Source organism: Melozone crissalis, unplaced genomic scaffold, assembly GCF_028551555.1.
Source record: "Melozone crissalis strain CALT ecotype California unplaced genomic scaffold, PUWL_Pcris_2 ptg000018l_1, whole genome shotgun sequence".
NCBI lineage: Eukaryota > Metazoa > Chordata > Aves > Passeriformes > Passerellidae > Melozone > Melozone crissalis.
Genome location: NW_026535796.1, coordinates 18,090,196 through 18,104,052, shown reverse-complemented (window position 1 = coordinate 18,104,052; position 13,857 = coordinate 18,090,196). Strand labels below are relative to the sequence as shown.

At 44.6% G+C, this 13,857-nt stretch overlaps 1 protein-coding gene across 4 annotated transcripts in view; it reads right to left on the bottom strand.

The window, feature by feature from the left end:
- Positions 1-12,631, bottom strand: part of LRP4 (LDL receptor related protein 4) — an 83,278-nt gene extending 70,647 nt beyond the window's left edge. For all 4 annotated transcript variants that reach the window (XM_054275456.1, XM_054275458.1, XM_054275459.1 and 1 more), the window contains exon 1: positions 12,525-12,631. In XM_054275456.1, coding sequence (XP_054131431.1) covers positions 12,525-12,609 — 85 coding nt within the window. In that variant the 5' untranslated portion in view covers positions 12,610-12,631. The remainder of the gene's footprint in view (positions 1-12,524) is intronic.
- Between the last annotated feature and the right edge of the window lie 1,226 nt (positions 12,632-13,857).

The window sequence follows — 13,857 nt, the reverse complement described above, 5'->3', positions numbered from 1 at the left end:
TTAGTCTGTGGTAGCCCAACTAAAATAAGATATTAGGTCTTTTCTTGCAACCCTAATGAATAGAAGTTTCCACCACAAAGGGCATCAACAATTAATGTACTGCACCATCTATATGTATTAATGTATTGCAACATCTATAGGTTGATCTTTCACCACACTTGGATGCTAATATAGCACTGTCATACAAGTAACGATACAGCAAAGAGGCTATGCTTATGTGAGCCACAGAAATTAAATCCTGGTTTTGAATTCTCACCTCTCCTTGTTTCTAGGGAAGCCTTTCCAAATTACTATCAAGGCAAAGCAAAGAAGCAGCAACTCAGCACCAAAAAATCGGCTGGTCTTGCCTCCCTCTGTCCTTCCATCAGGCCTATACTGATGAGCTCACTGAAGAGCAATTCACTTCAGTTTGCCAATACCACACAACCTGTGGTTTCACCATTCTGCAGGCCAGTTCTGTGACAAACCAACAAGCTGGACTGATTCACCCAGCAGATATCTACACAGACCTATCAAAGGGACAAGGGAGTGAGACTGCTCTCTGGGACAACCCACAGTTACACCAGACTAGGCGCAACAAGAAACCACACCCCTGGGCCAAGGAGGCCCAGCAGCTAGAGGCCAAGCCACACACACTGTAGGCAGAGAAGAACAACCCTCAGCAGTGACAACATCCTAGTATCCCTGCCAAAAAAATTTCTCTCAGAGAAGTCAAGTTTTACTAAAATAAAAGGGAGCAGGAGCAAAAACTCCTCTAATTCTGCTATTCCAAAACATGGGCGATATATTACCATAAAACTTTATTTTGATGACAATATTTCCCATAAAGCAAGGTTATACTAAAACCTACTCTGAATCAGTAACATGCCCTTGTAAGTCATTTGGAGCTGCATTCTTAGTGCCACCTGAAACAAGCTATGAACTGTGTCCAGGCAAACCAGACCTCCACGGTTCAGCCCTCTGTTTAATTGTTTTAAGCCATGTGTTTAATTTACCAAGTTTAAACAGGAGGAGAGGACTGAATTGATAGATATGAAGGAACAGAGGATTGCCAAAATGCAATTCATGATCCGTAAGTAATCTCTTCTAGGATCCTTGCAAAAGACATGGATCTGGAGAAAGGCAAGTAGGTGATAACTGGGACAGTTGGAACATTGTTTAATTCCTGTTAGCAAAGACAGCAGTTCAGGCCTCCAAGGAGAAATCAAATTTTTTAACCAGATGGAAGACATTTCATTTCCAAACATCATCCATACAACAATGGACCACAGAAAGAAAGGAGCCAATTCACAACAGCAACAAGAAAACAAAATTACTAGAGATTTTAAAGATGAGTTCTCATCAAAATTTGCACTTGCAAAGAGCTTCATGTTACATCAGAACTCACACCACATCCCACCACAATCAATTCAGAGACACTTTTATTGGCAAAACAAGCTCTGCAAGTGTTACCCACATGTAAAAAGCAGCACGCTTGAGTTTCTTCCAGAAGTGGATTCAACATATGAAGGGCCCATCTCCACAGAGGTTTTAAGAGAAAGGGATACATGGAATGGAGTCCAAGTTTCAAAGAAGAACATTTTATTTATAGTAAGATAAATGTTCTTTGCTCTAATATATTTTGTCTTTTACTCATAAGATTATAAAATTTTCTTCTCAGCCTTTCCTTTTACTTCTCATTCCAACATTTATTGTTTATGGTATTCTCCCTGTACGCAAAGTGCAACCCAAATTGCACATGCCAGCTCAGTATTTGGTAGAATCTGACTTCACTTTCCACATTTCACTTGGCACTAAGTGCCAGCAGAATAACTCTGTACAATAACTTGTGGCAGTTTAGTTGGCTAACGGGTTTGGACTTTTTTTTCTGCTATAGAAACTTGTGTTCTGGCTTAGATTCTGACTAGTTTCTCATGTGAATTTTGGATGAAATTAGTTGCTTCCCAAGCCTCAAAAGGAGTGTCAAACCCCAGAAACAATGTTTTCATAGGCATGGATAGCATTTTCATTTGGTTTCAGCCTATGGTTCTCCTGTGCTATTAGGTGGAGACAATTTTTGCTGTTTCGGATAAGATTGCATAAAAAGAATTGGTTTTGCTGCTGCCAGGATCAGCAGTGGGAATCCTCCCAGTCCTACTCTATAGTAATCATTACACAGATCTCTAGATCCAGTAACTTCATGTCTTTGCACATAATAAAAAAGTTTACTTCCCTTTGGTTACAATGGAAGAACATTCAGAGCTCTGGAGTTCGTTCTTGTGGGAGTCAATTATTTAATTTACTCTTGATTAGTATAGGAGGAAAATCTCAGCAGTGTATTCAGTTCTAATGGTTTGAACACTTCAAACATGCCCTACTTGCTAGGGCCACTAACGCAGCCAGCACAGTCACACAAAGCCTTAAGCATGCAAAGGTTCCTGAGGCTCCTTATGGTGGGGCTGTAGAGGGTCTGTGCTGTCTACCCACTCCATCCCATAACAGGTAATATTCTCCTTAAGGAGTTACTGTCATTCTGCTCCTGTGAGCCACTCCCCTTCTGCTTGTCTCTAAAGGGCATGGAGCCATAAAGCACATACCTTAGAGACTATGGTATGCAGCCTGCACAGTCAGAAAAGCCGGCTCCTTAGGCTACCTGGTCTTCTAGGGTGTAACTCCAATGGCCCTCTGTCCTCACAACACTTCAAGAAGCAGTTTTAGCATTGCCACCACATTTAGTTTAAGACCTTGACATAGGATGTAAAGCATGTTGTTACAGTGTTGTTCAAGAAAAAACCAAGACAAACCCAGATAACACTCCATGCCTTTCCCAGATGAACCTGCAGGACCAATGCACTGCAGTACATTAGCCAGCTAACGTAGGTGTTTTGGCAGCTGTCCCAGTCACTTAATCGAAGCCTGAGCTCACAGGCTGCTTTGCCCGAGCGCGTAAATCAAGATGTACATACCAAATATGGCATCTCCGCCTCGCTCCCTTCTTTGCTCAAAGGCTACTGTGTGAGCACTGTTTATTTTTATCCTTCAATTCATGAACTGTACATAGGTCTAATTTGCCCTGTATCTCCCATTATTTCTATATTGTAACTGTTAACTTTTCACCTTGTGTACCCAATTAGGCTAAGTGGGGGGCTGCCAAGCATTTAAAGGAGGCAAGTGTCTGCCACCCCCTCTTTCTTGCCAGTCTGCTCTAAAGCATCTCATCACAAAAACTGCTCACAGGTCCTTTCTCAAAAAATAATCATCTGAGTTTCTCTTATTCTTCCATATTACCATCACCAAGTTTGCTTCTCCAGCACAACCAACCAAGAAAAGGTTACTACAGTGCATCTTTTTATTTTTTTTTTAGACATTCCTTTAAGGCTTAAAAGTTTGCTCCCAAACAGGTAAAGAACTAACCATAACAACGCAAGAAAAGAAGCACCAAAACAACACTCAACATTTTCTAGGGATAATTGACTGGAAAGCTTAAACCTAAGGAATTTACTTATTTTGTTCTAGTCTGGAATTTGCACTAGGAGCAACAGAAGATTACAGCTCCTCCTCTTCCAGTTCACAAAAGGCAGGTCACAAATAAGACAAACCTCAGAGAAATAACAGGCTTCTCCTATTAGTAAGCAAGCTGCTTCAAGCCAAAGGTTGTAGTCGAAGATTGCAGAAGTCCAGGAACACCAGGGTTCTTCTTGCTTGAATACTGGTAGCATGGAAATTATTCAGCGTAACTGTAAAGATGCAAAGATGACAAATCTGCCCTTCTGGAGGAGCTGAGGCACAGGCAGAGGATCCACCTGCTTCCCAGCTAAAAGAACCTAGTGCCTGGGGAAAAAAAAATCAACAAAACAAACAAACAACAAAAACAAACCCCCTAAAACCAACAGCTATCACCCAAAAGGCCTAAAGGTCTTCTGTTGTTTAAGGTAATGCTGATTGCAGGTCTGAATTCTTCCATACACTCAAAAATGCAGTGAACAAAGGCCTACAGACAGTATTGACTCATGAGTGGTGACAGTTCAAACTGGAACACACGAGGTTACCACCCTTGTGGTGGAGACAACGGCTCTGCAATCACCTCTTCATGACTCAACACCCTCCTGCAGCTGCTGTTCACTGCATCAGGGAAGAAGTCAGATGCAGAGGCAGCCTTCCCTAAGATAGCAAAGGGCCATAACCACATCAACCGGACAAATCTGTCCTTCCCAGCTTCCAAGACAATGCCAAGAAAATTCCCTTCATCACTTCATCTCTGAATGAATACAGCTCTGAGCTCAACCTGGTCTTTTCCTGTATTTAACTTAGGTCTGTTTGCAGGCTAATGACTATTGCTCTTAAAGAACTCCTGACCCAGTCTCTCACTTATTCCTGCATCATGCTTTCTAAGATTTAAACACTGAATACTTCTATTTGAGATCCATGACTAAAATGCAGGTAGTTCTCTAGCATTCCTATTTACCAATGACAATTCTCTCCTGTTTCTTGGCTATTAAAGGCTCCAAAATGGCAGCCTCCAATCTATCTCCCCTTTCCCATACTACAAACTCTCTAGATTTCTCTCACAGACAGACTTATTATGTTTTTCCTCATGCTAATAGGTACTATGCTGATTAAGGCCCTTTTTATAAAGGCAGCACAAATTAGCAGCATGTTCTTCAGCCACAAGAAGCTCAACTCAGGCTTTTCAAGAGTAGCAGGCTTCAAAAATCACAGTGAAGAGAATACAGTCTTTGAGGCCTCAAAAACCTAATTTCTTAAATTTGTCAAGCTTGAAGAAGTGGCAAAGTCTGAATAACAAAGAAAGGACAGCAGTAAAGCTGGCTTCCTCCTAACAAATGCAGTTTTAATTCAGAGAATTATCCCACCTCCCAGTTCATCCTCAGAAGTCTGGAACAGAAGCAGGAAATTACAACCCCAAGACTTCTTTTTTTTTTTTTTTTTTTCCTGCTCTCAGAGTTGCAAAGAAAGGATTTGACTATTCAGCAGTTATGGAAATTCAGAACTAAAATTGGGTGGGAGCACAAAGGAAAAAAAAAAAAAAGAAGGTGCGTCTTTATTTTATTCTAATCCTAGATCCCACGAGACAGTTCTGATATACTGAATGGCTGCACCTTAAGCAAGAACCTGTCCCAGCACTGCCAGCTGTCACCAAGTCAAATGAACTGACAGAGCTGGAGATTCAGGCTAAAGGAGCAGAGTGTGTATTTGCCTCATACCTCGCACAGTCCCAGGATGCTCCTTACAAGCCTTTCAGAGAAGAAGGCTGAGAACATCAGGTGTCTGTGTTTTAACTGTTCACTATAGTGACTCACTCTTTCACACAGCAATTCTTAACAAGGAAGGGGAAGAGAAGTAGCCTGCTTTTCCAGGAAAGGAGCAATTTTCTGCCACCAGACTCACACTTGTTTCTATATCCAGACTTCTTACCAAACCCATAGTAATCTCCTATTCTCACTTGATGCGTTTGTCCAAGCAATTATCTCAAAAGTTCTACCTTCTCACTTCAGTTCTGCCCTCCCAATTTCATACACTTTTCCAGACAACACTGTCTGCCAAAATACCTTCTGGGACATCCCACTCAAAAATCCTTCCAGCTTATGTGCTCCCAAGGCCGACAGTTCCATCACCACCACCTCTGTCTGCAGTGGTGGAATGTGGAATCTATCTCATGGGCTCACCATCACAGTGTTCTGCTAACAGTCTCCCTCTCCACCTCTGACTCCATTGCCAGGCTCCTAATATTTCATAAAATCCCTCCATTAGGTCAGGGACTCTACTGTCATGGATTCCTAACAATTTGTCACATCCTCCTTTAAAACATTAGTAAAATAAGTCTTTCCCTGTCTCAGCAGTTAAATTATGCTCAATGCTCATCTTCACTTTCAAAATTTCCATCTTTTATCCTACCTAATTAACAACGCTTTCTGCCATCAGATCCCACATAATTACTCCACTTGGATTTCCTTACACGACTCTTCTGTTCCTTTGCCAGCTCAAGTCCTTGGCTCTCATTTCCAAAATGCCTATCTTTGCTTCTGTTAATATCTATACTCCTATATCCCTTTACCTTCTTCTCATGGTTTACACGACTCTTGCATTTGCTTCCTCATCCTTATTTACACAGCTACCAGCTTTCAGTAGTCTTTGATGCCAACTCCTACCCAAAACCTCTCTCTATCATCATTCTAAGAAGTGATTGGAATGAAAAACTTTGGAAGCTTTTCCCATTAAATCAAAGCTAAAGGAAATTTAATTAGAAAGCAATACAATTTTAATATTGACCTTATCTATCCCAGTAGAATTATCATACCCCCTGATCCTTATCAGATGTCAGATGTCCAATTAAAACAATAAAGCCTTTGGGGCAAATGTAGCCCTTCCTTCATGTTACACAGAGCCACAGCACCTAGACCAATCCTTAAGTTAAGAAAAACACCTTGAAAAGTCAAAGAACTTGATTTTGCCAAGGGCAACACCACTCCACTATGATTTGGAAATTACAAGAGAAGTTAAAAGTCCTCACTCTCTGAAAGTTCAAAATGCAAGAATAGGGTTTCCCTCAAGAGAAATAATGTTGGACCATGTCTGAGAAGAGAGGAGCGGGGTACAGAATGCACTGAAAAGGTTTTTCCATGGTATCTCTAGCTCCTTCCTGCCACAAATCTCAAAGCCATCACTTATCCACTTCGAAACAGCAGGAGAGTCACTTCTTTTTTCCTCATCTCTCCAGAAGAAGCACAGCAGAAATAAACCTCTGTGATAAATTATGCACCACTTTTGTGTGGCTGCCTCTTGGCCAGACGGGAAATTTTTCTCCCAAAGCCTTTTGTTTCCAGCTTTGATCCCAGTGTTGGATCCGCTCTGTTCAGCATGGAGGTGAAGGGAGAGCTGACACAGGCCAAGTTCAGGCTTACTGCAAGTCACAGTCAGATCTTCCATTAGCCTTCTCCCCTCCCCCTTTCCAACTGGAACTCTCCTTGAGTTTGAAAAGATCCTATTAAACATTTTCCAGAGGGCCTTACAGAGGATACATTATTTTGATGGATGCTGGGGCTAAAGGAGGAGGATTTCTAAGTACAGTGAAATAATGGAGTTTGTTCTAATGGGTTTAAGAGATGCCCGGGGGCACCAAGTAAGTTCCTTCTCTGCAAATCAAAAACACAGAAGACCAGAAAATGGAGCTGAACAACTGAACGCCAGGAAGCGGGGAAATCGGGCTCTATTTAACTGCTGCTCTTGGTTACAGCCAACTTCAGGCTGCTTGGAAAAACAGCACACACACATATCACTGGCACAAACTTAACAGGAGGAAACAAAGAGACAACAGGGGTCAAACTAGGGGTGGCAAGTAGGAGAAGGATGCAAGGCTGGGTCCCCACCCCCTACCAGAGAGTCGGATCAATTATCCTTGAATACTAACAAGATTTCTGATTAAAGAACTGCTGCTATGCAATAGAAACAGAAAGCTCCAGCAGCTGGGAGGGGCTGTCAGGCAGTAACAAAGAGACACAGAAGACTATGCCCTGCTAGGGCATACTGAGGAAGTCACCATGCTGGTAGCCAGGAGAGGGGTCTCCCCTGCCTGGAGTCATGATAACGTCTCACTGCTGGTAGATTTAACTTCAAGACTAAAATTCCACCTTGACACTACAGAACATGGGGGCTGTTTTCAGGCAAATATTTTATCTACTGGAAGCTTTGCTGGACAACAGTTCCTTATACAACCTTATCATTACAGTACAGGAAGGTGAATTCTATTCTAACTCTAACCTATTCAGGGAAAAAATCTGGTGCTTTTTACTTCTGAGTATTGCAACAATAGAAAATTGCTATCAACATACAACAGTTTGAGAAACAAGATCTGCACTGTCTTTGGTCATATACATTTTGACAAAACTCCAGCTAGCAGTGCAAACACTGAATATGCACCTACATTGCTGTCCGTTAATCTTAATGGTTTGTGACTTGCTGACTGGTGGCTAATACCAGAAGAACCTAATCACCCTAAGAACCTCATGACAGACAAAGCTTCTGTTACTGCTTTTCAACCCACAGGTGTGCTAACATGCTTATACCAGAATGCTTATGTATCTCATACCATCAGATTCAGGCTCATGATACTTCCATTCCCTTTTTTTGTCTTCTATATTAAATTACCTAATTCCCTGACATGAGGAATTTCAGTCATTCACAATTCAGCACTATAAAATTCAACAAACATCAGCTCCATTTGATGTTAATAAAGTCTTTATGAAAACTTCTTTTCCTGCCCTTACACAGTGAGTCTCCTTTCATCTAGAGTCTCAACAGCCAAGGATATCTGCTGCTCACAGAAAGACTGATTGCAGCTCAAGAGTCCCCCAGACTAGATGCAAAGGCTGGAACACTTCAGCATCTATCAGACAGCTCTGCACAAGAGAGGCAAAAAAACACGCCTGGAAAGCTAAAAAACCCGAACATGAATTCACTCACAACAGGAGGGCAGTCAAATACTCCCAGGTAACAGTCCCAGAGCAACCAGATATAAAGCATGAATAAACCACAAGTCTACAGAATAACAAGCTCCTGCATCCATATGCTTACTATCTTTAGTACAAGGAAATGGAAATCTACAGACAGAAGAAAGAAGAGATTCAAGGAGCATTACAGTGCCCAGTTTTCACTCAGTAGAGACAACAAAATCCCATAAAAGAGTAATACCTAACCTAACAGCAATGGCAAAGAACCATTGACACCACAGACACAAAAGTAAGAGCCTAACCACCAAAGACATGCGATTCATGGATGACAATTACGTTTAGTGTTTTCTGCCCTGCATTTTTAGACAGCCACTAAATACAGTATGCCATTTAAAGGAGTGGGTTTGTTGTATGCCAGAGCTCCAGCTCTGGATGTTTTATCAGGTAAAGCCAGACACCTTAAAAGATGGTCAGTTTAAGTCTAATATATACAATCTGATTATGTAAACCCATATAACAAAACATCACAAATAGCTAAGCCACAAATAATGGAGGACTAGAGAAATTAAGTATCCACCTTTCTTTTACATTTCTTTTAATAACACTTTATTTACCAATTCACCCTTTCCAACAGAGTCAGTAAAATTTCTGTGGTTTTATGATCTTTTGACCATCAGCGAGAGAAATGTAAGTATTATTAAAAAGAGAAATAGTCACAAGCAGCAAAGGAATTCAATGAAGCTGCAGAACATGCACTTACTATATAAACCTATTTTTAAAACCTTGACTGGTTTTTAAGATAATATCTCTTTATCAGCTTTTATAAGTGTTATGAAGCATACATTCTATTGTGTTCGACTGTAAGTTGCATTCTAGGGCAAATGGAGTTGGCCTTGGGCAAGACAATTTCTACTTCACTTCCCACATTTACAAAACAAGGATAATATTTGCCTATTTCACAAGAGTGCACGAAGATTCAAGAGCACTATCAGACTACAGATCATTCTCACAGAATTAATGTTTTAACTATTTTTTAATGTTAATTTCACTAGTCTGGAGAGCATTTACAAGTAAAAACAAAATACAAATCACTTTGATTTCTTTTCTAGTTAACATACAGCACGTACCGTTTTCTCGTTTGAACTACAAACAACTGGATAATGTTTGTATCTAACCACTTTTTCCTTCTGTAATTTCAAGGAATACAATGTAGAAAAACAACCACCAGTTTTCTGCAATCATATTTTGTGGCCCACACGGATAGAATATCCCTTTTCAAGGTTCACAAGACATTCTGGAAATGCAAACACTTTATGCAACTATGCACCCATTAATTTTGCACCTATTAATATAAATTGCTGCACACACCCACACTCCCAAGACATAAGAGTTTCTCTATTGCAGAAAACAGTGCTATAGCACACAACTGAAAGCTTCTAGAAAGAGAATATAAAAGAAAATTGGTTATATATACTAAATAAAACAGTTACGCTAATTTCATACTGGAAGATTTATGCCATATGCTTTTCCACTATGTTTTAGTGGATGGAATTGTCAAAAGCAAAACAAAAAACCATCACTTGTCACCACCTGCAGCACGTTGCTCGTCATTTTAGAAATACAGAAAAAACCATCACCACTCTGGAAAAAAAAATAGTCAAGATAATTCAGGGTGATCAGGAGATCTCTGAATATCATCCAAATAGATGATTCAGCAAACCCTGGCACTCTCAGCACACCCAGGAAGGACATTATCAGTTCCAAGTTGACAAATGGGTGCTTTACACTTGGCTAATAGCTGCAGAACCGACAGCAATGCCAGGCAGTTGAAACTCTGATTCCCACTGCAAAATATACTTCCACAGAAGCAATATGTTTAGGTTTCCAACTATAAAACATAGTCAAGATGTTTCAGAAGTGAAGCTCTGATATTAGCTATGTATTGTTCTGACAGAGCTCCAGGAGCCAAAACAGCAAACACATCAGCCAGACAGGTTCTGTGACATTCTGTATTTATACTAACACAGATCACCTTAACACCAGGTCCTTCTTTGCTCCAGCCACCAGCAGTGCATGACATGAGCATTAAATTCCCTCTCTATACCTGTTTTTACCTGCAGCGCACTTTTCCAAGAGCTCAAGATACTTGCAGACCTCTTTTGTTGGTTTGGGGATTCTTTGGCACAGACTTATCCAGTTTGATCTGCCACTATCCACTACAAAAGAGTCAAAGGTCAGTCTTGCAGACTTGTTTGCTCTACGCTCTCCTGTACTGAGGCAGAGCAGTGAATGACCAAGAGTTTCCAACAGCTCACCGGTTCAGCATCACAACTTCCGTGAATGCTTTGGGACAGTTAAGCTGCACGCCACCCCTGCAGGTACTTCTAAGGGACAACTTGGAAAATTTTCTAGCTAAGTCAAAGAACACTGACTCATCACAAATTTTGGCATTTTCTCTGTCACCTCAATCCTGGTATCTCCTCATGTTTGTCCCTACTTCAAACAGGAAAAAGTTTGTTCAGGAATTGTGTCCTTATTTCCTCATATTTTGATGAAGGAAAGAGGATATTCACTTCTGGAAGCAGCTGGCACGTCCAAACATAAACTCACAGTCACCCGACAAGAGGATACAAAAGTGCACAAAAGTGCACTGATGGGAAAACTACTTGAAAGAGAAACAAGCTGCCATAAAAAAAGCATCCTAGAGACATCAAGGAACAACCACCTACTAGCAAACTTGCATTTTACAATCAGACATCCCCCACATGGCTGTTAACAGCCCAGACACATTAACTAGGAGCACCTGGGTAACAGCCAAAACAAAACACATCCAGATCTGTACCTGCACTAAGATCTCTCTTTTAGATCCTTCTCACTCCTAGAGGGCAGCTAAGTATCTGTGTGGCATGGGGGAACTCAAGAGTACTTGTGGCTCCTAAAAAGCAGGCTTTCTGATACACAGCACTACAGCCCTCTCTAGTCAGTCTATCCAAGCTTGCTTAGCACATTCTTCAAAGCTGCCTGCAATTAGTTTTTTTGTTAGAAGAGAAATAATATTACTTGAAACCCAACCTTCCTATGATTGTGCCCCAGGGGCAATACTTGTAGAATGATGGAGGTCAGCAGCACTACTGCAAATGCTTCCTGTAATTTCAGAGTAGCACAGGAGAAAACGGATGGGTGAAATTATACAGCAGCTGCCAAAGCAGCGAAGGGAAAGAAATGAGGTACGCATCTCCTCTCCACACCCCTCCCCCAAAAGCCTTCTAACTCTTTATAAACAATTTTGCGAACCGTTTGGATGTTTTCTTCTCTACCGAGCGCATCTGTAAAATCAAGAACCGCGGCACAAGACGAAGAAACAGCAGATGTCAGTTGATAGAGCAACCACAAAGCTAAAGTTTTCATGGCGAGACTTGATGAGACTACCTCCCGGCTCGCTAGGAGCGCAGCGAAAGCCGCCCCTCATCACTATTTTTGGTACTTCTGCTCTGGCCCCGCTGTGCCAGGGCGCTGCGGGAGGACTCCCAGTCCCCGCCGAGGCGAGGCAGGTAGCCCGGGGCGCCGCCGCGGAGCCGGGCTGTACCTTTAAGGGGCCCGTCGCGGCGGGTGCGCGGCTGCATTCCTGCTCCGGAGCGGCGGCTGTCCCGACACGCCGGGCACGGCAGCCTGCGAGGCAACCTGCGCGCCCGCCCCGGCCCGGCCCGCCGCTCGCACCGCGGGAACAAAGCCCGCGCCCGCCGCCGCCAAACTTCCGCGGGGGGCAGCGGCCGCGTGGGCTCCCGGGCAGCGCCTCTCCGCGCCCCGCGCTCCGGCCTGCCGGGGCACTCCGCCGGCTCCAGCCCGCCGCGACACGGCGAAGGCGAGAGCCCCGCGTCCGGGCGCGGGACGAGGCGCGGACAAAGCGCGGCGGGGCGGCGCAGCGCAGGGCAGGGCTCCCCGCCCGGCGGGCGCGGGCAGGTGAGCGGCGCGGCCGGGCAGGGCTCTCCGCCCGGGCGCGGGTCGCCGCCGCCGAGCCCGGGACGGCAGCCGGGCCCCCCGCGCTGCCGCGGGGCAGAGCGTGCCGCGGCAGCCGCTTACCTCTGGAGCGGAGCAGCGCTCCCAGCAGCACCAGCAGGAGCTGCGGAGGCGCGGGCAGGAGACACCCCCCGCCGCGTCGCCTCATGGTGGCAGCGCCCCGGCCCCGTGCCCGGGCCGCCCGCAGCGACGTCGCGGGCTCCTCCTGCGCGGAGCACCCCGACACGACCGCCGCTCGCTCCGTCCGCAGCCGCGGCACTCCGGGGCCGGGGGCTCCCTCCCCGCTCCGCCCGCCCAGGCCCGGCCCCGAAGGAGGAGCTCTGCCGGGGCAGCCCCCGCCCCGCTCCCCCCGGCGCCGAGGCACTTCGCAAACTTTCGGCGAGGCAGAGGCGGTCCCGTGGCGGAGGCTCCGCGGCGAGACGCGCACCTCCCTTCCCCACCCCGAGGGGCCGTCACCTCGGCGAGACCCTTGGGCTCGCCCAGAGCACCCCAGACCCCCTCAGCCCTTGCTCCCGGTACAGCTCCCTCGCCGCGGGCGGGGAAGCCCTTCCCAAAGCGGCTCCGGTGCTCGGGGCCGTCGGTGTCGGCTCTCCCTGTCCCAACTCCCACAGCATCGCCAAGGAACATCGCTCCGGGGTCTCGGCTGCCCGGAGCAGGGCTGCCCGGTATCCTCCGGTCCCAGTCCGCTGCCACCGCTTCCCGACTTGTGCGAGCTTGCTGTACCCAGGACAAATCGCAGAGCCCTTCTCCCCGTCCTGTCCCCGTTTGCCAAACTCCTTCGAAAGGAAAACGTTCACGAGCCCTTTGCCCAGCATGCAAGTTGCTACTTATGAGAAACGTCTGATTTTCCCCTCCGTTCGTGACAATATTCTGCTATTTGGTGTTTTCCTTATAGCCGCGGTGTCCGAAGACAGCTCTCAGGTACCCTAAAAAGAGATATAGGGTCGTTTCCTGCAGGAGTAGAAATGAACTCTTGGACAATTGCCTTATATTCTGTGCTGCACTAAAAAGCAGACGAGCTTTCTCTGGAATAACCCTTAGAGCCAGTTTTATGGTCCTTTTGGCATGATTTGACATTTTAATGCATAGGGACTGTTGTTAAATAATTAATCTCAGTTGATTTCAAAGTATTGACTTGAACAGAAGGCTGACTCAGATAGTCCAAACCCTGGACCACAGAAGAAGATGAGAATTTTGTCAAATTGACACCAAAGGGACAGTAATAGAAATTATCTTATTTAAAGCCTTCCCACAGATGAATCCAGAGGAAGCTGCAATTGATCCCATCCTTTAAATAATCACAAGAGTAAGAAAATGGCACAGCATGTGATTGAATTATGCCACTCCTAATTAAGTGTAAAATGGTGAAGACAAGGGGTATTATTAAAAATGTCAA